General features: G+C 42.3%; 1 protein-coding gene across 3 annotated transcripts in view; it reads right to left on the bottom strand.

The window, feature by feature from the left end:
* The window catches only part of TFEC (transcription factor EC), a 113,821-nt gene extending 101,618 nt beyond the window's left edge, over window positions 1–12,203 (bottom strand). The window contains exon 1 of one of the 3 annotated variants that reach the window (XM_073651923.1): window positions 12,175–12,203. Coding sequence is in view for 1 of the 3 variants with exons in the window: in XM_073651919.1 (XP_073508020.1) it covers window positions 12,078–12,110 (33 nt within the window). In the remaining 2 variants the exon portion in view is untranslated. Of the gene's footprint in view, window positions 1–12,077 lie in introns of all 3 variants that reach the window. The other 2 variants (XM_073651919.1, XM_073651921.1) reach the window with 2 other exon arrangements.
* Between the last annotated feature and the right edge of the window lie 12,313 nt (window positions 12,204–24,516).

The following is a 24,516-nucleotide window of genomic DNA, read 5'->3' as shown; positions in this document are numbered from 1 at the left end:
AAATTTCCCATCCTTCCTGGACATTTTTGTCCTTAAGGACATCCAGCCATTGGATCCCTCCTATTCTCTTTCTGAGTCTCTTAAAATCTGCCTTTCTAAAATCTAACCTTGAAGTTTGAGTCTTCACATGTCTTCCTCCTCTAGTTATTCAAAATTCTATAATAGCATGATCGCTGCCTCCTAGGGTCCCAGCCACCTTTACCTCCTCAACCATTTCCTCCCTGTTTATAAGGATTAGATCCAAAGTAGCAGATCCCCTTGTTTTCTCCCCTACCTTTTGGAAGATAAAGTTGTCAGCAAGAGAGGATAAGAATTTGCTTGACCTGTTAGTTTTACTTGAGAGAGATTCCCAACAAATGTCTGGATAGTTGAAATCTCCCATGACCACTACGTCATATTTTTTGGAGAACTTGGTCATTTGATACATAAAGAGCTCATCCATATCTTCAGCTTGCCCAGGTGGCCTGTAGTAAATGCCTACAATGGTGTCCTTTCCGTTGTTCTCTCCTTGTATTCTTACCCAAACAGTTTCCACAGAACTCCCAGTCTCTGAAGCATCAATCTCTGTGCAGATATACGCTTTTCTAACATACAATGCGACACCTCCTCCTCGTTTATCAATTCTGTTTCTTGCAAATAAGTTGTATCCTTTTAGCCTTTTATTCCAATCATGTGTATCGTCCCACCAAGTTTCAGTGATTCCAATGACATCATATTCCTTTTCCTGCATTAGTAGTTCCAATTCTCCTTGTTTGTTGCCCATGCTTTGTGCATTTGTATAAAAACATTTTAGTTTGTGATTGGTTTCTCTTCCTCCCATATTTTTATTTAGATTTTTTTGTCTTTGTTCTTTCTTTCCACTTCCAGTAGCAGAGATCTCAATAGTATTTGTCAGCTGTATGGCTTTTTCTGGCCTTTTGCTTCCCTTCCCACATTGTTCTAGTTTAAAGCTCTCCTGATGAGTGTAGCAAGGCGACTTCCAAATACATGTTTTCCAGTCTTCGTAAGGTGCACCCCATCTCTAGCAAGTAGTCCATCGTATAGGTAATTCATCCCGTGATCCAGAAATCCAAATCCTTGTTGACGGCACCATCGACGTAGCCAGTTGTTCACCTGTAGAATCTTATTCCACCTCATTGTTCCATGGTCATCCACTGGGAGGATGGATGAGAAGACCACCTGCGCTCCCAATTCTTTCACTTTCTTGCCTAAGTCTTCAAAGTCACTGCAGATGGTTTCCAGGTCCTTTCTTGAGGTGTCATTTGTCCCCACATGTATTAGCAGGAATGGGTAGTGATCTGTATGTCTGAAGAGTCTTGATATCCTGTCAGACACATCTTTAATTTTTGCTCCTGGAAGACAGCACATTTCTCTTGAGGTTATGTCTGGTCTGCAGATAGCGGCCTCTGTTCCTCTTAACAGGGAATCCCCCATGACCACCACTCTCCGTTTTTTCTTCACAACATTCTTCTTTCTCCATCCAGGAGGATTCTGAGGGCTTACAAGGTTATTCATTGCTGGCAAAGTCTTATTTTGCTGTATTTCTTCATGGTTCTCCTGCGTGAGAGCCTGGTACTGGTTCCTGAGCAGTATGGGTGCTGACTGCCTCTCGATCCTCCTGCTTCTGTGGGTCACATGCTTCCATTCCTCTGTTTCGTCAGAATAGACAATAGATGGAAATTATTGGCAATTATCAAGACACCCTCAATAAAGGAGTGGTTCTGCAGATGTGGACCACAGATTACATCTCAGTACCAATGCTTTCTGGCTGATGTTTTGGTCACTTTTGAATGTTGGTTGTGCTTTCACACTTGTGGTAGCATGAGACAGACTCTACAACCCACAGAAGTTGCTCAGGTAGTGCAGCTCATCCAGGATGGCACATCAATGCGAGCTGTGGCAAGAAGGTTTGCTGTGTCTGTCAGCGTAGTGTCCAGAGGCTGGAGGCGCTACCAGGAGACAGGCCAGTATACCAGGAGATGTGGAGGGAGCTGTAGGAGGGCAACAACCCAGCAGCAGGACCACTACCTCCGCCTTTGTGCAAGGAGGAGCAAGAGGAGCACTGCCAGAGCCCTGCAAAATGACCTCCAGCAGGCCACAAATGTGCATGTGTCTGCGCAAATGATTAGAAACCGACTCCATGAGGGTGGTATGAGGGACCGATGTCCACAGATTGGGGTTGTGCTCACAGCCCAACACCGTGCAGGACGCTTGGCATTTGCCACAGAACACCAGGATTAGCAAAGTCGCGACTGTAGCCCTGTGCTCTTCACAGATGAAAGCAGGTTCACACTGAGCACATGTGACAGATGTGACAGAGTCTGGAGACGCCGTGGAGAGCAATCTACTGCCGGCAACATTCTTCAGCTTGACCGGTTTGGCAGTGGGTCAGTAATGGTATGGGGTGGCATGTGCTTGCCAGAGGTAGCCTGACTGCCATTAGGTACTGAGATGAGATCCTGAGACCCCTTGTGAGACCATATGCTGGTGCGGTTGGCCCTGGGTTCCTCCTAATGCAGGACAATGCCAGACGTCATGTGGCTGGAGTGTGTCAGCAGTTCCTGCAAGATGAAGGCATTGAAGCTATGGACTGGCCCGCCCGTTCCCCAGACCTGAATCCGATTGAGCACATCTGGGACATCATGTCTCGCTCCATCCACCAATGTCACGTTGCACCACAGACTGTCCAGGAGATGGCGGATGCTTTAGTCCAGGTCTGGGAGGAGATCCCACAGGAGACCATCCGCAACCTCATCAGGAGCATGCCCAGGCGTTGTAGGGAAGTCATACAGGCACGTGGAGGCCACACACAATATTGAGCCTCATTTTGACTTGTTTTATGGACATTACATGAAAGTTGGATCAGCCTGTAGTGTGTTTTTCCACTTTAATTTTGGGGGTGACTCCAAATCCAGGACTCCATTGGTTAATAAATTTGATTTCCATTGATGATTTTTGTGTGATTTTGTTGTCAGCACATTCAACTTTGTACAGAATAAAGTATTCAATGAGAATATTTCATTCATTCAGATCTAGGATGTGTTATTTGAGTGTTCCCTTTATTTTTTTGAGCAGTGTATTTAAAACGAATCTGTCAGTAGGATCAAACCTCTTAGCTGTCAATATGTATATGTAGGTCATAGGAAGCTGAATAAAATGATACCTTGATATCTGCGATCTGATGTCTTATTCCAGAGACATACACATTTTTCTTAATATTTAAATGTTAAGATTTATGAGCCAGACACAGATCTGCATTAGAATCTGCCTCCAGAGCTTATTTTCAATAAAAAAGGGCATTACCAGTGTGAGACATGTAATGACTGACAGTCTGCTCTCCCGATCTCACTGCAGAACCACCTTTAATGTAAAATAATTTCTGGAGGCATATCAATGTCCGGCTCATAGCCTGAAACAGCTCTTTTACATGTAAGAAAAATGTGGATTTCACTGGAATAATAATTTGGATTGCTGATATCAAGGTTTAATTTTACTCAGCTTCCTATGACCTGCATGCCCATAAAGAAAGCTTAGGTGGATTGATCCTACTGATAAATTCCCTTTAAGATGTTTATAGTTTTGAGCGCATCTTTTAATGAGAATTGCTTTTTTTAATATCTTTATAAACGTAGTAAAAATGGAAGAAAAGTTCTTAAGTTGCTCTCCCTATATCAGAGCTTTAGCTGTTTCTATAACTCACCTTTTCTGTCTTATCTAGGCCTTTGCGGTACAATATAAATGCTTTATGACATTAATTCATGCTCTCCATCTGTCGTACTCTGTATAACAAAATTGGCAAGTAAGCTGCTAATAACAGGAATTGCTAGTGATGGTTATAAATGAGCGAATCTGACAGAATTCAAATCCTGCAGATTTGCTTGAATTCAGCAGAGAAAATCAATTTTTAATGAATTTATTTGATTTGAATCAAATTTGCCAATTAAAGACATTTATTATTCTCAGAGTTTTCTTGAGATTCCAGTTTATAATAAATGTAGAATTAAAAAATAAATAAATATAATACCTCTCCACCCGTCATGTGTCCCACCACTTAACTCTCTCTGGCTGTGGTGTCACACAAGATGAGGGAAAGACTAAGTGCACAACAACAGAAAGAGTGGGAGGAAGCCCAAAATACTAGGGAAAGGGTGAGTGGAGACCCCTAGGCCGATCTGACAATACCCTGACTCCCCTAACATCCCTAAATAGATTCCGCACCTATCGCCGACCAGGAAACCTAATCCCTGACTGCCCCTAGCGATAGACCCTAGATAGGGAGGGGACGGGGTGAGCACTAGTCAGCCCCCACTGCAACTAAAGACAAGCAGGTAAACAGACAAGGGAAACACTTAGCTTGAGAAGACACCAGACAGATCACGCCAACTATCCTCCAAGAGAACTGCAAGAAGACACTAGTACTTGAAGCCTGGGCAGAGGAAAATAGAGCTATCACCTGCGACTCTCTGGAGAGACTGAAGGTATTTAAACATCCAGCAAGGGTGTATCAATTAGCAGCAGAAGGTGGAGGTCACTGCTAGATCCTAGAGGGAGAAGGATATCACTACACTACAGAAATTAAAAGATCAAGAAGGTGCATGCAGAGCCAAGCACAATGGCCTTCTATAGCTGGATCCAGAATGACTGTCTGTCACACCTGACACACCCGTGACATGTGGTCACTATGCAAGGCTCATCGGCAGTGTCTAGGCCTAACATTGATGTGACATCGTAAGGCAATGCACATCATCACATCGTGAACATTATGATGTGCAGTCAGCACTAGAGGCACCTAAGAGCCCCAGAGAGTGACCTGAGTAGGAGAGATCCATGTGGCAAGACAGGAAGGGGCCGGGGAGAGTTAATTATTTTATGTACTGTATTTCCTCCTTCCCGTCTGTTAAAGTAACCCACCAAAATGACACCATTTAGGTGGATTTGAGCTTAGGATATTAAAAGAAAATGTGGTTTTGAGCTAATCAAATTTTTGGGTGAAATTTGATTCAAATTTGAAGGGCTTTAAATCAATTCACTCATCTCTAGTAGTGATCGGTGTGAAAACTGGAATATTGCAATATTGTTGTATGTGGATATTCATATAACTAAAATACACCATGAACAATATTAAATAAAAAACAATGTGAAATAATTAGTAATTTTTAAACTATACATATATATATATATATATATATATACAGTCATATGAAAAAGTTTGGGCACCCCTATTAATCTTAAGCTTAATGTTTTATAAAAATTGGTGTTTTTGCAACAGCTATTTCAGTTTGATATATGTAATAACTGTTGGATACAGTAATGTTTCTGCCTTGAAATGAGGTTTATTGTACTAACAGAAAATGTGCAATCTGCATTCAAACAAAATTTGACAGGTGCATAAGTATGGGCACCTCACCAGAAAAGTGACATTAATATTTAGTAGATCCTCCTTTTGCAAAAATAACAGCCTCTAGTCGCTTCCTGTAGCTTTTAATGAGTTCCTGGATCCTGGATGAAGGTATTTTTGACCATTCCTCTTTACAAAACAATTCCAGTTCAGTTAAGTTTGATGGTCGCCGAGCATGGACAGCCTCTTCAAATGATCCCACAGATGTTCAATGATATTCAGGTCTGGGGACTGGGATGGCCATTCCAGAACATTGTAATTGTTCCTCTGCATGAATGCCTGAGTAGATTTGGAGCGGTGTTTTGGATCATTGTCTTGCTGAAAGATCCATCCACTGCATAACTTCAACTTTATCACTGATTCTTGAACACTATTGCCAAGAATCTGCTGATACTGAGTGGAATCCATGCGTTCCTCAACTTTAACAAGATTCCCAGTGCCGGCATTGACCACACAGCCCCAAAGCATGATGGAACCTCCACCAAATTTTACTGTGGGTAGCAAGTGTTTTTCTTGGAATGCTGTGTTTTTTTGCCACCATGCATAACGCCTTTTTGTATGACCAAACAACTCAATCTTGGGTTCATCAGTCCACAGGACCTTCTTCCAAAAAGAAATAGGCTTCTTCAAATGTGCTTTTGCATACCTCAGCCGACTCTGTTTGTGCGTACTTGCAGAAACGGCTTCTTTCGCATCACTCTCCCATACAGCTTCTCCTTGTGCAAAGTGCGTTGTATAGTTGACCGATGCACAGTGACACCATCTGCAGCAAGTTGATGCTGCAGCTCTCTGGAGGTGGTCTGAGGATTGTCCTTGACTGATCTCACCATTCTTCTTCTCTGCCTTTCTGATGTTTTTCTTGTCCTGACACTTCTGGCCTTAACAAGAACTGTCCCTATGTTCTTCCATTTCCTTACTATGTTCCTCACAGTGGAAACTGACAGATTAAATCTCTGAGACAGCTTTTTGTATCCTTCCCCTGAACAACTATGTTGAATAATCTTTGTTTTCAGATCATTTGACAGTTGTTTTGAGGAGCCCATGATGCCACTCTTCAGAGGAGATTCAAACAGGAGAACAACTTGCAAGTGGCCACTTTAAGTAGCTTTTCTCATGATTGCATACACCTGGCTATAAAGTTCAAAGCTCAATGAGGTTACAAAACCAAAAAAAGTGCTTTAGTAAGTCAGTAAAAAGTAGGCAGGAGTATTTAAAACAAGAAAATGATAAGGGTGCCCATACTTATGCACCGGTCAAATTTTGTTTGAATGCAGATTGCACATTTTCTGTTAGCACAATAAACCTCATTTCAAGGCAGAAACATTACTGTGTCCAACAGTTATTACATATATCAAACTGAAATAGCTGTTGCAAAAACACCAATTTTTATAAAACATTAAGCTTAAGATTAATAGGGGTGCCCAAACTTTTTCATATGACTGTATATATATATATACAGTACAGACCAAAATTTTGGACACACCTTCTCATTTAAAGATTTTTCTGTATTTTCATGACTTTGAAAATTGTACATTCACACTGAAGGCATCAAAACTATGAATTAACACATATGGAATTATATACTTAACAAAAAAGTGTGAAACAACTGAAAATATATCTTATATTCTAGGTTCTTCAAAGTAGCCACCTTTTGCTTTGATGACTGCTTTGCACACTCTTGGCATTCTCTTGATGAGCTTCAAGAGGTAGTCACCGGAAATAGTTTTCACTTCACAGGTGTGCCCTGTCAGGTTTAATAAGTGGGATTTCTTGCCTTATAAATGGGGTTGGGACCATCAGTTGTGTTGTGCAGAAGTCAGGAGGTGACACAGCTGATAGTCCTACTGAATAGACTGTTATAATTTGTATTATGGCAAGAAAAAAGCAGCTAAGTAAAGAAAAACGAGTGGCCAACATTACTTTAAGAAATGAAGGTCAGTCAGTCCGAAAAATTGGGCAAACTTTGAAAGTGTCCCCAAGTGCAGCTGCAAAAACAATCAAGCGCTATAAAGAAACTGGCTCACATGAGGACCACCCCAGGAAAGGAAGACCGAGAGTCACCTCTGCTTCTGAGGATAAGTTTATCCAAGTCACCAGCCTTAGAAATCGCAGGTTAACAGCAGCTCAGATTAGAGACCAGGTCAATGTCACACAGAGTTCTAGCAGCAGACACATCTCTACAACAACTGTTAAGAGGAGACTTTGTGCAGCAGGCCTTCATGGTAAAATAGCTGCTAGGAAACCACTGCTAAGGACAGGCAACAAGCAGAAGAGACTTGTTTGGGCTAAAGAACACAAGGAATGGACATTAGACCAGTGGAAATCTGTGCTTTGGTCTGATGAGTCCAAATTTGAGATCTTTGGTTCCAACCACCGTGTCTTTGTGCGACGCAGAAAAGGTGAACGGATGGACTCTACATGCCTGGTTCCCACCGTGAAGCATGGAGGAGGAGGTGTGATGGTGTGGGGGTGCTTTTCTGGTGACACTGTTGGGGATTTATTCAAAATTGAAGGCATACTGAACCAACATGGCTACGACAGCATCTTGCAGCGGCATGCTATTCCATCTGGTTTGCGTTTAGTTAGACCATCATTTATTTTTCAACAGGACAATGACCCCAAACACACCTCCAGGCTGTGTAAGGGCTATTTGACCAAGAAGGAGAGTGATGGGGTGCTACGCCAGATGACCTGGCCTCCACAGTCACCAGACCTGAACCCAATCGAGATGGTTCGGGGTGAGCTGGACTGCAGAGTGAAGGCAAAAGGGCCAACAAGTGCTAAGCATCTCTGGGAACTCCTTCAAGATTGTTGGAAGACCATTTCCGGTGACTACCTCTTGAAGCTCATCAAGAGAATGCCAAGAGTGTGCAAAGCAGTGATCAAAGCAAAAGGAGGCTACTTTGAAGAACCTAGAATATAAGACATATTTTCAGTTGTTTCACACTTTCTTGTTAAGTATATAATTCCACATCTGTTAATTCATAGTTTTGATGCCTTCAGTGTGAATGTACAATTTTCATAGTCATGAAAATACAGAAAAATCCAGTAGACTGGACTAAAAATTCTGTTTGAGGACCAAAGCTCTAAGCAGGCCGATGTATATCCATGGTCACAGACGGAGGTCATTCACTTTCACCAACGTATAGTCACACTCCCATCATTCTACTTACTAAACATCATGAATTCTACTGTAATTCAAAACTCCAAAGATTGTAAATTCTTTACAAATGCAAGAGCCAATGCCATGACTGTTGGAGAGTGTTTAGTTGTCTGAACTTTTTACACAAGTATCAGTATGGGACATTACTAGAAAAATATAAACTAATATTACCATGAATCCTATGATTCCTAATCTCCCACTGGCAGTAATATAGTTCACAAATGACTTCTTATATTGTTTAATGTGAGAATATATTAAGACAATTTTATAAACTGGCATTATCAAAAAGCCCGCTGAAGTAAGATATGCCTAAATTATTAAGAGCCTGTACCGCTTAAAAAATGACACTTATTTCTATCACAGAAAAATTTATACCATGTCAACTTCTAATGTAAAATATAATAAAGTAGTCAGGCAGCAACAAGCCAAACCATAGAGCTCCTGCCTGGTGTGACATATCAAACCACTATGCTCCCCCCACTTTTTATAAAGTGTCATGAGCGGAAAAAGAAAAAAGTCACAAAACATTCTTAAAATATGGCATGTGCCATATTTTGGGACTGGCTTAGGAGAAATGATATACTGCCCCCTAAGTTTCAGAAGTTTCATAGGAACATGACACCCTTAGTGCATCAATGTTGCATGCATTACTGCCTATCTGATAACAGAAGTCCCGGAAACAAGAAGCACATTAAACTCACAGTGACATCTGTTGACTGTCAGCGATTGACACTTCTCTGTTCAGTTCCCCTGTCTTGCTCACAACAAATACATCTTTAATTCTTTTTTCCAAAATCAGATCAGTTACTCTTCATCATCATGTTTTACCAATAACAAATTACAGCTGTAACATGATTGTTTAGGGAAGTCAATGAACATAGTGACAATCAGTATGGCTGCATATTGACATACTGTACAAATAATATACAGTGACAGTTTTGGATTTCATTATTGATACATCCTCTTTCATTTTAGAATTATATATAAAATTGCATCAACCATGTAGCTAATGGTTGAAGGGATTTTCCACTTCTAGACCTTCTAACTAACTAGTGAACAATCAGGCTTCCATTACATATGTCCTGACTAGATATGTGTACAAAATGTGCACTATACTATACTTCACAAGAATTCCAGTTTTGGAACTTCTCTTTTCCACTTTGTCACTTCTTCCCTTTGGAGAATTATATTATGGATCATTATTATTATTATTATATTCTCCCTTTGGAGAACTATATATTACCTGCACGTAGTGTTGAGCGAGTATGTTCTGTTAACCCTTTCGCCGAGTATGCTCGGGCGAGCACCGAGTAGTTACAGCTGCTCGGTGTTATGTTTAAATCACTCCAGTGTGCATGATTTGCGACTGTTTGACAGCTTTATTACATGTGAGGAATAATTGTTTCTTTTGCATTCCTCACATGTAATAAAGCTGTCAAACAGTCGCAAATCATGCACACGGGAGTGATTTAAACATAACACCGAGCAGCTGTAACTACTCGGTGCTCGGCCCGAGCATACTCGGCGAAAGGGTTAACAGAACATACTCGCTCAACACTACCTGCACGTTATCCTTCACTACCCCTACACCTCAGCAGGCAAGATAAGTGATAAAGTCGATATTACCTGCATGTTATCCTTCACCTACACCTCAGCAGCCAAGATAAGTGATAAAGTCTATATGACCTGTATGCTATCCTTCACTACTCCTACACCTCAGCAGCCAAGATAAGTGATCCAGTCTATATGACCTGTATGCTATCCTTCACTACTCCTACACCTCAGCAGCCAAGATAAGTGATCCAGTCTATATGACCTGTACACTATTCTTCACTACCCCAACACCTCAGCAGCCAAGATAAGTGATCTACTCTATATTACCTGAATGCTATCCTTCACTACCGATACACCTCAGCAGCCAAGATGTGATCTAGTCTATATTACCTGTACTTAATCGTTCACTACCCCTACACCTCAGCAGCCAAGATAAGTGATCTAGTCTATATTACCTGCATGTTATCCTTCACTACCCCTACACCCCAGCAGCCAAGAAAAGTGATCTACTCTATATTACCTATACATGATCCTTCACTACCCCTACACCTCAGCAGCCAAAATAAGTAATCTAGTCTATATTACCTGTACGTAATCCTTCACTACCCCTACACCTCAGCAGCCAAGATAAGTGATCTAGCCTATATTTCCTGCACATAATCCTTCACTACCCCTACACCTCAGCAACCAAGATAAGTGATCTAGTCTATATTACCTGTATGTAATCCTTCACTACCTCTATACCTCAGCAGCCAAGATAAGTGATCTACTCTATATTACCTATACATGATCCTTCACTACCCCTATACCTCAGCAGCCAAGATAAGTGATCTAGTCTATATTACCTGTACGTAATCCTTCACTACCCCTACACCTCAGCAGCCAAGATAAGTGATCTAGTCCTATATTACCTGTATGTAATCCTTCACTACCCCTACACCTCAGCAACCAAGATAAGTGATCTAGTCTATATTACCTGTATGTAGTCCTTCACTACCTCTATACCTCAGCAGCCAAGATATGTGATCTACTCTATATTACCTATACATGATCCTTCACTACCCCTACACCTCAGTAGTCAAGATAAGTGATCTAGTCTATATTACCTGTACGTAATCCTTCACTACCCCTACACCTAAGCAGCCAAGATAAGTGATCTACTCTATATTACCTATACATGATCCTTCACTACCCCTACACCTCAGCAGCCAGGATAAGTGATCTAGTCTATATTACCTGTACGCAATTCTTCACTACCCCTACACCTCAGCAGCCAAGATAAGTGATCTAGTCTATGTTACCTGTATGTAATCCTTCACTACCCCTAGACCTCAGCAGCCAAGATAAGTGATCTACTCTGCACTGTATATGTTATATGGAGGTATGTGGATAACTCTGTAATAAATGACGCATTGTAATCCTAATTCAAGCACAGATATCCATTGACAATAAAGAACATACACATCCATTTTCAGTTTGATTTTTCTGTGATGGCAGCGAAGCCCAGACTCAGTACACCAATCTGCTTTTACACACAGATAATACTAGCCAAAAATGCCAATGGTGAAGAATATATTATTGATTTCTTTGAGAACAGTTAAAAAGATGAGATAGAATACCATTTAAACACAAGTTTCCTTTTAAATCTGCAACACGCAAAAATGACACAGTCAATGCACATTTTATGTAATTAGCAAAGCTAAACCAGTAATAGATCCAAAAGAAAATCTCTTTTTCCCTCTGATATCCATGTCTAGTTTGAGTGCAAAAAAACCCAACACTCAGTTAACAAATCCTAAGAGGTACTGCGAACGTGTAAGTATGGTTACATAGCTAAGCACATCAAAAGATAATGAGATAGTGTTACAGAAAAGATCTCATTATTTACCAAAATATTTTGACGATATATTTAGTTAATATAACTGCAATCAAAAGTGGACTACAAAAAATTCTAGTACTTACTGTTAAAGACTGGATTCGTAGAAGAGTGACCATTTTTATAAAAAAAAAGCAACACGAAAGGCAGAGCAGCAGAGGTAGTTTTGCTAATGTCACTCACCAGTACCAAAGCACAGTAGATTCAGAGTGAGAGAAGAAAAGAGAAGTGGCTGATAAGCGCATTTCCTAAAATCTAGCTGCTATAATAGGTTAAATGGAAGACATGACTATGCATTTTGTAAAGGAAAATGTAACAAAAGAAAACAAGAACATAGTTTAAGTACAAAGCAGTACATCTTATACTTCAGCATATCAGAGGGATTTCCTACTGTCTTAAAGGTCAAACTCTAAGGAAAAAAAGGAGAAAACTAGGTGGCCTCTGTTATTATTGTGAGGTTTTAAATCTAAAATGTAAGAAAAATCACAGGGCGATAATCAAGTAAACTGGAAAATTAGTTTAGTATTTTAATGGTCAAAAATGTTTAGTAAATTGAAGCATATATTTTGCAAATCAAGCTACTTTAACACATAACTTGCCAGATGTTCTTACATGGGAGACCAGGCTAACAGCAATCAAAAAAGAAAAAGATAAAAAGTGTGATCTTTATACTTTAGTAAATACTGGGTCTCAACATCTATTTAGGAATAAGCAGTAGTAAGATAGCCATGATAACATTTATATCATGGTTAAAGAATGAAATAGTCATGTTAGTTTCAACATGCAGAACCTTGTTTCCCTCAATAGCAGAGGCATCATAGGAAAGAAATACTGCTTTCATACTTTCAGGTCCTATTGACATGAACTTGATCAACTTAAAGTGGTTTTCCACCTTTAGGGGCATTTTTTTTCCCTAAATGCATGTATTTGGGCCTAAAATAATTTTTAGCAATTGGGTTTCATTAAACTTTTTGCACCATTTGGCTTCTAATGCCTTTGAGCTGCTATGTATGTTGCTGACTGGAGAATGAGCTACCTGAGAATTTGTCAATGAGCTCATTACAACAGTCATACAGGAGAGTTAGTATCTCTTTTATCTTGTTTGTACTAAGCTATAGGGATGAGCAGATCCGTGGATGTTCTGGTTTGTCCGGTTCCATAGAACTTTAGTACAAAGTTTGGTTCAGGTACCATAACTCTACCCGAAATTGAACCCGAACCCCATAGAAGTCACTGGGGAACTGAACTTTGGTGCTGTAAAAGGTCTCTTTCTCGCTCACCATCTGAACACTAAAACGAGCTTCCGGGAGATGTCTGTGTTCGGAATTCAGTGCCGGACCGACCCACAAACTTTGCAGTTTGGGTTTGCTCATCTCTACTAAGCTCCTCTCAGTTTATATATACTAATTCAAAGTTGAATGTGCAACAGATAATAGAGCCCAAAAGCCAAACAGTACAACATTTTTAATTAAAACTTAACTGCAAAAATGATTTTAACCCCAAATACAATTACTGTAAGGGGTAGTTCCCTTTAAGTAAAAAAATCCCAAAGTTGTAAAATCCCTCTAAAGAAGTTGTCTAGCCATCATTTTATTTTAAACTGCATAGAATGTTAAAAATTCTTACCACGTGCAATGATTGTCATAGCCAACGTGTCGATAGTTGACACATGACCTCCTACAGGAAAATACAAAGACCAATCGTGGATGGAGGAGCAGCGGGGAATCAGAACCATTTCTACAACTTTCTTTTTTTTCTTTTAAACCTGTTTTAAAAAAATGATGGCTGGACAATCCCTCAAAGGTTACATGTCACTCACTGATGTTAAAAGGGTGGGGACTAGTGATGATCGAGCATGCTCATTGCTCGAGATTTACGAGCATGCTCACGTGAGCACCTATTATCTTCAGTGTGCTCGGGGATTAAGTTTTCGTCGCTGCTCCGTGATCATGATTTGCGACTGTTTGACAGCTTTAATACATGTGAGGAATGCCTGTTTTTCCAGCATTCCTCACATGTATTAAAGTTGTGAAACAGTCGCAAATCATGTTCATGGAGCGACGAAAACTTAACCCCCGAGCACGCTGAAGAAAATAGGCGCTCGTCCGAGCATGCTGATAAATCACGAGCAACGAGCATGCTAGATCATCACTAGTGGGGACCTCACCAAGTTTGTTTCCTCAAAGCATTTACTAAGCATGATTTGGTTGATCTGGATGCTATTTTACAGAAGGACTGCAAGCAAGGAAACAGATTCCAAGCAGATATTTTCGGCAATGGATATTGATTAAAAGCTGGCAATACACATGTTGGCTAAATGTTAGTATCTTTCTTGACTACCCCATATACATGGGCGCTCATCCTGGCTGAGCATCCACGTGTATTTAATGGGAAGAGAGGAGAATGCTGCTGCCAAATTGGCAGCAGATCATCTCCTTTCATAATAAAAATATCGGGCATTGAACTTCCAGCTGCCTGGTGCTTATCATCTGTTACATACGATTCAAAAGACCCCGTACACATCAGATGGTAGACCAGTGTCACAGAAATCAGAGGGTTCAGCCAACTTTCATTTAATATGTAATAGGGGGGAACGTTTCTTCTGCCATCTGTGAAAGGGGTTTTTGAAAAAAGCATCTACTGTATATGTATTGTACTTTAAACTGCTGCTGATTTACTATAGATCTGCACATGACCTAAGAATAAATGCGGCATTAGCAAAGCAGACAAATTTTTCCTAACAGCAGAAATTTCCTTAGCAATATTATGTAAGTTAAGTTTTGCAGACCTTTTTATGCCTACCTTAACAGTTGAGATGAGAAAACTAGGCAAGGCTGAAAGAAGACGTAAAATGCACCAAAATGAAAATGTAGCCTATCCTACACCAACACATAAGGCTTCACAATAAAGTATATTTTGCTTAAATAGCCTCCACACTAATAATATAGGGGACTAAATAATGTTTAGTTGTGGCCATATCATACCATAACCTTATATCCACATGTATAGATCAATTCTGACCTGTAGATTGCTGTAATAAATAATTCACCTAAGGTGCCACTGACTATTCTGGTACAGCTAATTTGTAAGAGCCAACATATATCACTAACAAGAATCGCACCTGTGCTGTGGACCGGTTGTGTGAGGATGTAATTGACTCGCCCCCTGGGCCGTGGGGCACTCGGATCCGGGCAATAGGGGAACGATGGGGGTAGTAGTGGCGACCCGGTCCGTGGCTCAGGGTGGTCAGACCAATGGTAGTCTGCTATGTGCTATTGATATTGTCCGACTACGCCACCCGTGGATTGCGGTTATTAGGAACCGCCACTGCAAGGCTGTCCCCTGAGGTTGATGGTATGCGCAGCTGAGATTGTATAACTCCCCACGGGAAGAGTGTAACCCCAGGGCAGTTCAGTGAATGGTGGGGGTGATGGTGCAGAGAGTCCCCGTGCCGTTAGTGCTGGAGGAGAGAAAGAGTACACAGACAACGTACTGCAGTCCAATGTCTTTTACTCACAGTTCAGGTGCTCCGGGTCACTTCTGCGCAAGCAGTGACCACCCAAGCCGTGCAGTGTCCACCAGGTGAGGGGCTCGGTCAACCCCCAGGCAGTTCAGGAGCATGGCACAGGACCCCCTTCAATCCTTTCTCTGGCCTGCCTCACCAGTGACCCACTTTTGTCCAGCTGCCGCGGATCTGCGCTGGTAAACGTGGGCCCCGTCCCCCGCTGTCCTATATGGTGCCTTCCTAGCAGGTTTGATGAGGTGTTGCACCAATAAATGATCACATGAGCCCAGGTGACCAGCAACCAATGGGCTCCTATCTACTCTCAGGAACCAACCCCTATCTGCTCCTACATCACTGGGTATTTCTCCCCCCTCCCCACTCCAGCCAGGGACATGGTCTGTCGTGCCTGCATTTCTGTCTAATGGGAGCACCGTTGAACTGTCCCTCGGAAATGGGGTGAGTGTGCTGTATGCAGCTAACTGAGCCCTGGTCCATACTCCATCCTTACCCGGGAGTGAAATATCACACCTCTGGCAGAGGTGCAATACCCCTGTAGTGGCCAAACCCTCGGGGCGCTACATTCCCCCCTGGTAAACCACAGCACGTCTTCGGGCTGGAAAAGAGCAAAAGCAATTAAGTACAGGACATGCAAAACTTTTCAAAACTCTTCACATTTGAAAACAGACGGCACAGTTCAATTCCCTTTATAGGAAACACTTTTCTTTTGTCACTGTCAATACTACCGGAACTCTTTTGTCACTTGTCATATAAAAGATTTGTATTATCACCTAGCAGCATATAAAACTTTTTCATATAAAACATTTTTTTTAAGTAAGACATATTCTTGTGTACTGGCCACGGTGCAACTAGCGACCAGGTGTTCTTTCCTCTTAAAGGTGCAACAGTCCAGCAAATTTATCTTGAGGTAGACGTTGCAGTTTTTTTTTTTTTTTTTTTTATAAAACCAGTAGGGGGCGCTTTAAGAAGCGCAACTATATACAGGGAATTGGCCGTTCCCAGTCCTCGGCCGGTTGGAAAGGGGGAATGGCTGCTCGCTCTCAGTCCTCAGCCAGGTTAAGGATGAGTGGCACACAAGTAACAGTTCAATATTTGTCCCAATGGGGAGCACATTTTTAAAACAGGAACAGTCCCAAAAACAGTTCCTTTACCCCGACGGGTAACTATATACAGTCACACTTTACCGTTTACTGGTAACGGTGTCCTCCTGATGCGCCTTGCTCCTCATGATGGTGATCTTCAGACCCGTCCGGGTCCTCTTGGTACTCGGGTTCTGAGTAGTACTGCTCCTCTTTCATCCGCTGGACATGAAGGGCATACCATCCCTTTAGGCCTCGGTGTCGGGTGTAGGACACCAAGTCTCCTGGAAACAGATCCCGTTCCGGATGGCCCTCTGGCAGGCGACCCTCCACATCCCTCCTGTCAACATGGATGTCTGTGGTGGTGCCAGAGTCCCGAATGAACCCCCACCCTTTCTTCAGGTGGAACTTCACCACGGTCCCAGGTGTTTAGGACCGTGTGCTGCATGGGGGTTCCGGCGGGTGCGCATCTTCTCCTCCACACTTCGGGCCTGCAGCTGCTCCCTCTTCCGACACCGTGCCCGCTCCTCCTCCGGACCTGCCAATTGAGCATACAGGTCCGTGCCCAGGGGTGGTGGTTTCGAGACCGGGGGCGCACGCGGTTGGGAGGCGCCTGGGGAGATCAGGCCTTGCTACCGGGCCTGGAGCAGGCCACTTCTTACCGCGCCCGGGGTCAGAGGACACGACGGGGGACGTGGTTCAGCGACTGTGCTCGTGGCTTGCAGCCTAGGTGTTTGCGGCGGGCACGTGGAAGCTGCAGCGGCTCCCGGGACTTCTGGCTCCGCGACGGGATCCAGAGGTAAGGCTACGGTGTCAGGACCCGGGGCAGGGGCGTCCGCCTTACTTGCCTCCTCTGCAATGTCATCCTCGGCCTCCGGTCTCCTCTCTCCATCCTCGGGGGCAGGCGCGCTGTCAGGTGCTGGCAGTGTCTCTTGCGGCTGGGTCACGGCCCGCCGGGCCATCTCCTCCTTCCACCCGGCGATGACGTGCCGCTGCGCTCGGACCATTCTCCGGTCCAGCTCCTCCAGCACAGTCCGCATGAACTCTGGGTCTTCTTTGGGGAGTTGCGCTAGCAGCTCCATGAAGCTGTATGGGGATTCGGCCTGCAGAAGGCCACGCGCCAGGGCGCTGGATCCTGTCTCTATCTCCGGGTGCGGCCTGGTGAGACTGATCCAAACCACACCCTGCCCCGCAGCCTTCTTCTCTCTCCGCCCCTGTTGAGGGTGGTCCTGGGGCAATCTGCTGACAATCACTCTCAGGGGCAGGCCCCCCACCTTGACGGACATCTCTACAGCCGCGCTCATGGCTGTTGGGGGTGGACTCCTTCTTTGGCGCCATTCTGGGACCTGGCCCACGATGGGAGGTGGCTTCCTGTTGTCTTTTGGCGCGTACATTATGGCGCTCGTTCTTCTGGGGCGGGCGCCATCTTTCAATACAGTCATTCTCAATACCCACGTTTGGCTCCCATAAAATAATAAAGCCTATACTCACCTCTTGTGCTGGCTCAATTCCCGAGGTGTTGTACTCGCTCTCCTCGGGGTTCCCGTGCGGTTGTTGTGATGCCGGCGCCCAATCAGCGCTGGCGTCACTGTCCCCGCCTCCTGCTGAATTGAGCATGAAGAGGAAGTTTGATGATCAGCCACAGCCCGAACTTCCTCTTCATGTTCGATTTGTCCAAAGGCGGAGACAGTGCGCCAGCGCTAATTGAACGCCAGGGTCACGTGTCACAGCAACGGCACGAGAACCCCAGGACCGCAAGTACTGCCACCACTGCGCCGGCACGGGAGGTGAGTATAGGCGTTTTTATTTTATCGGGGCAAAACATTTTGGTCAAGAAGGGGTTGTCTTAGTAGTGGACAACCTCTTTAAGGCTCTTATAATTCCTACCATGTTGAAAGGTAGAACAGTAGCAGTAACAGCTTCCTCAAAGGTGCTAATCACAATGCCACCATAGTGACACTGGATGTATTTGTCCCAAATATGTACTAAATCAGTGCATTTATTAAAGCTATCATTAGATCAATAACAACCCAATTTACAAGATACCATCATACTCTACAGTAAGTGTGCTTACAAAATTAACGGTACCCACTACTAAAAAACAATCATGACATTTGATAAAAGAATAACAACATATCCTTCCTCATTGTACACCATTGTAGACTACTGCAAATCCAAGAAGATCTGACATTTATTTACTGAAACCTAATATAAACATAAATCAACAATTGTAAGGGAAAAAAAGCTAAAATGTGTGACTGCATTACAATAAAAGGCAGATAATAGGACATGTTCCCTGAGTTGTGACCTATTGCAATGCAATACTTATTTCACACAAATGAAGAAGTGGTCAGTGACTTTTTATGAATCAATAGCAGATGTTTCCCTTATTAATTAAATTCCTGTTTTGCATTTCCTTTGTGTTTTCATACTACTGTCTACAATGAATGGTTGTGCAATTCATACTGGTTTTAGGTAATTCATTTACACACATGGTCAAAATTGTTGGTACCCCTCGTTTAATAAAAGAAAAAAACATAATGGTCACAGAAATAACTTGAATCTGACAAAAGTAATAATAAATTAAAAATCTATGAAAATGAACAAATGAAAGTCAGACATTGCTTTTCAACCCTGCTTCCACAAAATTAAAAAAAAAATTAAACTCATGAAATAGGCCTGGACAGAAATGATGGTACCCCCGAAAATAATGTGACAAAAGGGACATGTTAAATCAAGTTGTGTCCACTAATTAGCATCACAAGTGTCTACAATCTTGTAATCAGTCAGTGGACATGTATATAGGGCTACAGATACTCACTGTGCTGTTTGGTGACATGGTGTGTACCACACTCAACATGGACCAGAGGAAGCAAAGGTAAGAGTTGTCTCAGGAGATTAGAAAGACAATTATAGACAAGCATGTAAAGGTAAAGGTTATAAGACTACCTCCAAGCAGCTTGTTGTTCCTGTGACTACAGTTGCACATATTATTCAGGAATTTAAGATCCATGGGACTCTAGCCAACCTCCCTGGACGTAGCCGCAGGAGGAAAATTAATGATAAATCAAAGAGACGGATAATATGAATGGTAACAAGAGAGCCCAGGATAACTTCTAAAGAAATTAAAGGTGAACTTCAAGTTCAAGAAACATCAGTGTCAGAGCGCACCATCCGTCGTTGTTTGATCTAAAATGGACTTCATGGGAGACGACCAAGGAGAACATCATTGTTGAAAAAAATCATAAAAAAGCCAGACTGGAATTTGCAAAACTACACGTTGACAAGCCACAAAGCTTCTGGGAGAATGTCCCATGGACAGATGAGACAAAAATGGAAGTTTTTGGCAAGGCACATCAGCTCTATGTTCACAGACAGAAAAATGAAGCATATCAAGAAAAGAACACTGTCCCTACTGTGAAACATGGAGGAGGCTCTGTTATGCTCTGGGGCTGCTTTGCTGCATCTGCACAGGGTGTCTTGAATCTGTGCAGGGTACAAGGAAATCTTCAGACTATCAAGGGATTCTAAAGAGAAATGTGCTGCCCAGTGTCAGAAAGCTTGGTCTCAGTCGCAGATCATGGGTCTTGCAACAGGATAATGACCCAAAACACACAGCTAAAAACACCCAAGAATGGCTAAGAGGAAAACATTGGACTATTCTGAAGAGGCCTTCTATGAGCCCTGACTTAATTCCTATTGAGCATCTTTGGAAAGAGCTGAAGCATGCCGTCTGGAAAAGGCAACCTTCAAACACGAGACAACTGGAGCAGTTTGCTCATGAGGAGTGGGCCAAAATACCTGTCGAGAGGTGCAGAAGTCTCATTGACAGTTACAGGAATAGTTTGATTGCAGTGATTGCCTCAAAAGGTTGTTCAACAAAATATTAAGTTAAGAGTACCATAATTTCTGTCCACTCCTATTTCATGAGTTTAATTTTTTTAAAAATTCAATGGAAGCAGGCTTGAAAAGCAACGTCTGACTTTCATTTGTTCATTTTCAAAGATTTTTAATTTATTATTACTTTTGTCAGATTCAAGTTATTTCTGTGATCATTATGGGTTTTTCTTTCATTAAACAAGGGGTACCAACAATTTTGACCACATGTCTAGTTATCTTTCCTGTATTTTATATTACATCGCTAAGTAATTGATGTTTTAATATGTTTTACACTGTTGATTGCTTTAACCTGAACACTGATGCATAAAAGCCATAGTTATAAATGAACTTCATAATGTAACTGCTAGTAGTGAATGTCTGGAAATAGTGTATTAAAAATGCCTATTTTATATAAAATGTAAGCTTACCTTAGTTAAACCGGTTGCCTGATATGGATGAAATTACAGTGTCAGCTGTTAAAAGTAGTAACACTTTAAACCCCTTGCTCTTATGTCAATGATTTGGGGGTTCCTTCTGGTCTTTATTTACTTCCCTGCAGTAATGATACTATGTGACATTCCCAATTTAACCAATTACTGTATATATCTGTCTGATAGAAGAGCAGGTACCAGAACTGGATCTCAATAATATTGGGCATTTATATAGTAGGTTCCACCTGACTATGGTCAATAAAGATAGGAAGAAAGTTATTAATGTGTAGCTCTGCCATAGTACTGGAGACTTAATGTTAGAACCTTGCTGTTAGGTTTTTTTTCCTTTGCTGGTCACATGACCTTGTTGGCCTATTTAATCCTGCTCCGCCCTTCTGGCTTTGCTGGACTTCATTGTATATCTACTTTCTAGCTAGCCTGTGCTCTGTGTCTTGCTCTGTTAGTTTGCTTGGTTTACTGACCTCTATGTTCTATATATTTTGTTTGTTTGTTCGTCTGTCTGCTACTATTTCTGTTAGGAGGTGTCCCATATTCCTCCCAGTCCTTAGTACTTGTAGGGATTCCTCCCCCACATCTATAGGTCTTCGTACAGACTAGCTTAGGACTTTAGCAGGTCTGATCGCAGGATCAGGTTCCCTGTTACATCGTAGGGATTCAGCTGAGTTCTATCGTAGGGACAGATCTCCTCTCTTTCCTTAGCTCTGGTAGCAGAACATAACAGTAAGTCCAGCCAGCAAATTCTCTAAGGAAAGATTTTTTTTTTTTTTTTGTTCCATCATGGTGTCGGTTCAGGATTTGGCTAAACACCTGAAGGGACTCTCTCTGGAAGTGGCCGAGCTCCGTCAGCACGTGAGTAACTGTCCTGGAGCATATTTCTTGGAGCCTAAGGTATGTTTGCCGGATTTATTTTTTGGTGAACATCGAGAATTTTTTTCATTTAAAAATGCTTGCTTATTGTATTTTCGTTTGAGACCCAAGTCCTCTGGGGATGAATCCCAGCGCGTAGGGTTCATAATGTCACTTTTGCGCAAAGAGCCTCAGGAGTGGGCCTTTTCTTTGCAACCTAGTGATACATGCTTCAGATCAGTGGATAGTTTTTTTTCTGCTTTAGGACTATTATATGATGATCCTGACCGTGTCGCATCAGCTGAGACTGAGTTGAGACGTCTAAAACAAGGATCAGGTAATGTCGAAAAATATTGTACTCATTTTCGTCGTTGGTCCACTCAAACAGGGTGGAACGATTCTGCTCTGAAAAGTCTATTTCTTGCTGGGCTCAGTGAAAGGGTTAAAGACCTGCTAATTGCTTATCCTACACCTGAGGATTTGCAACAGGCTATGCAATTAGCTATACGGGTGGATAGAAGACTGCGTGCTAGGGTTAATGAGAGCAAATCCTCTGCTATGTCAGTTTCTGGTTATGATAATGTGTGTACTAACAGTGGTGAACCGATGGAGATTGGATCGGTGGCACCTCGCTCTCAAGAAAAAGACCGTCGTTTTTCGAAAGGCTTGTGTTTCTATTGCGGAAAATCTGGTCATTTGATTAAAGGCTGTGAGCTTCGTATGAAGAAAGAAAAAAAAATGGTCAGTCACGCCCGTATTGCCTGTTTAAATTCCAAGGGTATATTTTTAGCTGCTTCCACGATTGCTCAGGAAAAATTAATGGAATTTCGGGTGTTTGTTGATTGCGGGTCTACACTGAATGTAATTGATGGGGGATTCGTGGAAAAACTCAATTTAAAACCTGAACCTTTATCATCCCCCATTGCTGTGGTTTCTGTGGATGGTTCTCCTTTGAAGAATATTACTCTCAAGGTCTGTGAATTTCCTCTCACTATTAATGGTGTTCACCATGAGAAATTGGATTTGGTAGTGTTGAATAACTTGCCTTCTCCAGTAATATTGGGATTGCCCTGGTTAAAATGTCACAATCCTGTACTGGATTGGTCTACCAGTGAAATTAAATCCTGGAGCCATAAATGTTATGACAAGTGTTGTAACGGGCGTATTGCAGCTTTGGATAGGGGAGAATTGCCTGTTCCTATTCAGGATTTTTGGAGAGTTTTTTCTGAGAAAGAATCGCAGGTTTTGCCTCCCCATAGAGACTATGATTGTTCTATTGAATTTGTCCCTGGAGCGACTCTTCCTAAAAGTCGTTTATTTAACCTTACTATTCCTGAGAGGAAGGCTTTGGAGGAATACATACAGACAAGTTTGGCCGCCGGTCACATTAGGCCCTCTAAGTCTCCTGTGGCGGTTGGATTTTTTTTTGTAAAAAAAAAGGACGGCGGTTTACGTCCTTGTCTGGATTTTCGTGAGATTAACAAAATTACGGTACGCAATCCTTACCCACTGCCATTGATTCCTGATCTGTTTAACCAGTTATTGGGGGCCAAGTGGTTCTCTAAAATTGACCTTAAGGGGGCATACAATCTGTTGCGCATGAAGGAGGGTGATGAATGGAAGACTGCTTTTAACACTCCTGTGGGTCATTTTGAGAATCTGGTTATGCCTTTTGGTCTTACTAATGCTCCTGCATTTTTTCAGAATCTGATTAATGACATCCTTAGACCTTTGATCGGTAAAAATGTGGTTGTGTATTTGGATGACATTTTGATTTATTCGCCAGATCTGGAGTCTCATTGGCGGAGCGTGCGTGAGGTATTACAGTTATTAATGGACAATTCGCTTTTTGCTAAGCTGGAGAAATGTGAGTTCGCTGTACAGAGAATTAGTTTTTTGGGCTACATTATCTCCAGCAAAGGTTTTGAGATGGATCCGGTTAAGGTTCAGGCTGTGCAGGAATGGCCTAGGCCTATTGGTCTGAAATCGATACAGAGGTTTTTGGGTTTCGCCAATTACTATAGAAAATTCATAAAAAATTTTTCTAGTATTGTCAAACCTCTGACTGATCTCACCAGGAAAGGTGCTGATGCGGTTCAGTGGTCTTCTGAGGCCATTGAAGCTTTTGTGTATCTCAAGGAGAGGTTCACCTCTGCTCCCATCCTTATGCAGCCTGATGTTACTAGGCCGTTTTTGGTTGAGGTTGATGCTTCCTCTGTGGGGGTTGGCGCAGTATTGTCTCAGGATAACGGGGATGGATTACATCCCTGTGCCTTTTTTTCAAAAAAATTTTCGGAGACTGAATTGAATTACGATATTGGTAATCGGGAATTATTGGCTATTAAACTCGCATTTGAACACTGGCGCCACTTCTTGGAAGGTGCGGAATTTCCCGTTCAGGTTCTTACGGATCATAAAAATCTGATATATCTTGACGCTGCCAAGCGCCTGAATGCCCGTCAGGCTAGGTGGGCACTGTTTTTCTCGCGGTTTAATTTCTCCGTTACCTACATCCCTGGTACTAAGAATGTTAAGGCGGATGCCTTGTCTCGCAGTTTTTCTCCCATAGTCGGTGCTGAGAAAGAGGAAAACATTTTACAAGAAGGTGTTGTGATAGCTGCTTTAGACTCCGTTTTGGAAGATGAGATTCTTAAAGCTCAGGAGAATGCCCCATCTAACACTCCTCATGGGAGGTTGTATGTGCCTGGGACCTTTAGGAGAGATTTGTTTGTTGAGTGTCACGAAT

This window comes from Phyllobates terribilis, unplaced genomic scaffold (genome assembly GCF_046119375.1).
Source record: "Phyllobates terribilis strain yellow unplaced genomic scaffold, ASM4611937v1 Scaffold_11__3_contigs__length_659146591, whole genome shotgun sequence".
In the NCBI taxonomy this organism is placed as follows: domain Eukaryota; kingdom Metazoa; phylum Chordata; class Amphibia; order Anura; family Dendrobatidae; genus Phyllobates; species Phyllobates terribilis.
Note: the sequence above shows the minus strand (reverse complement) of the source record. Positions and strands in the feature narration are given on the sequence as shown.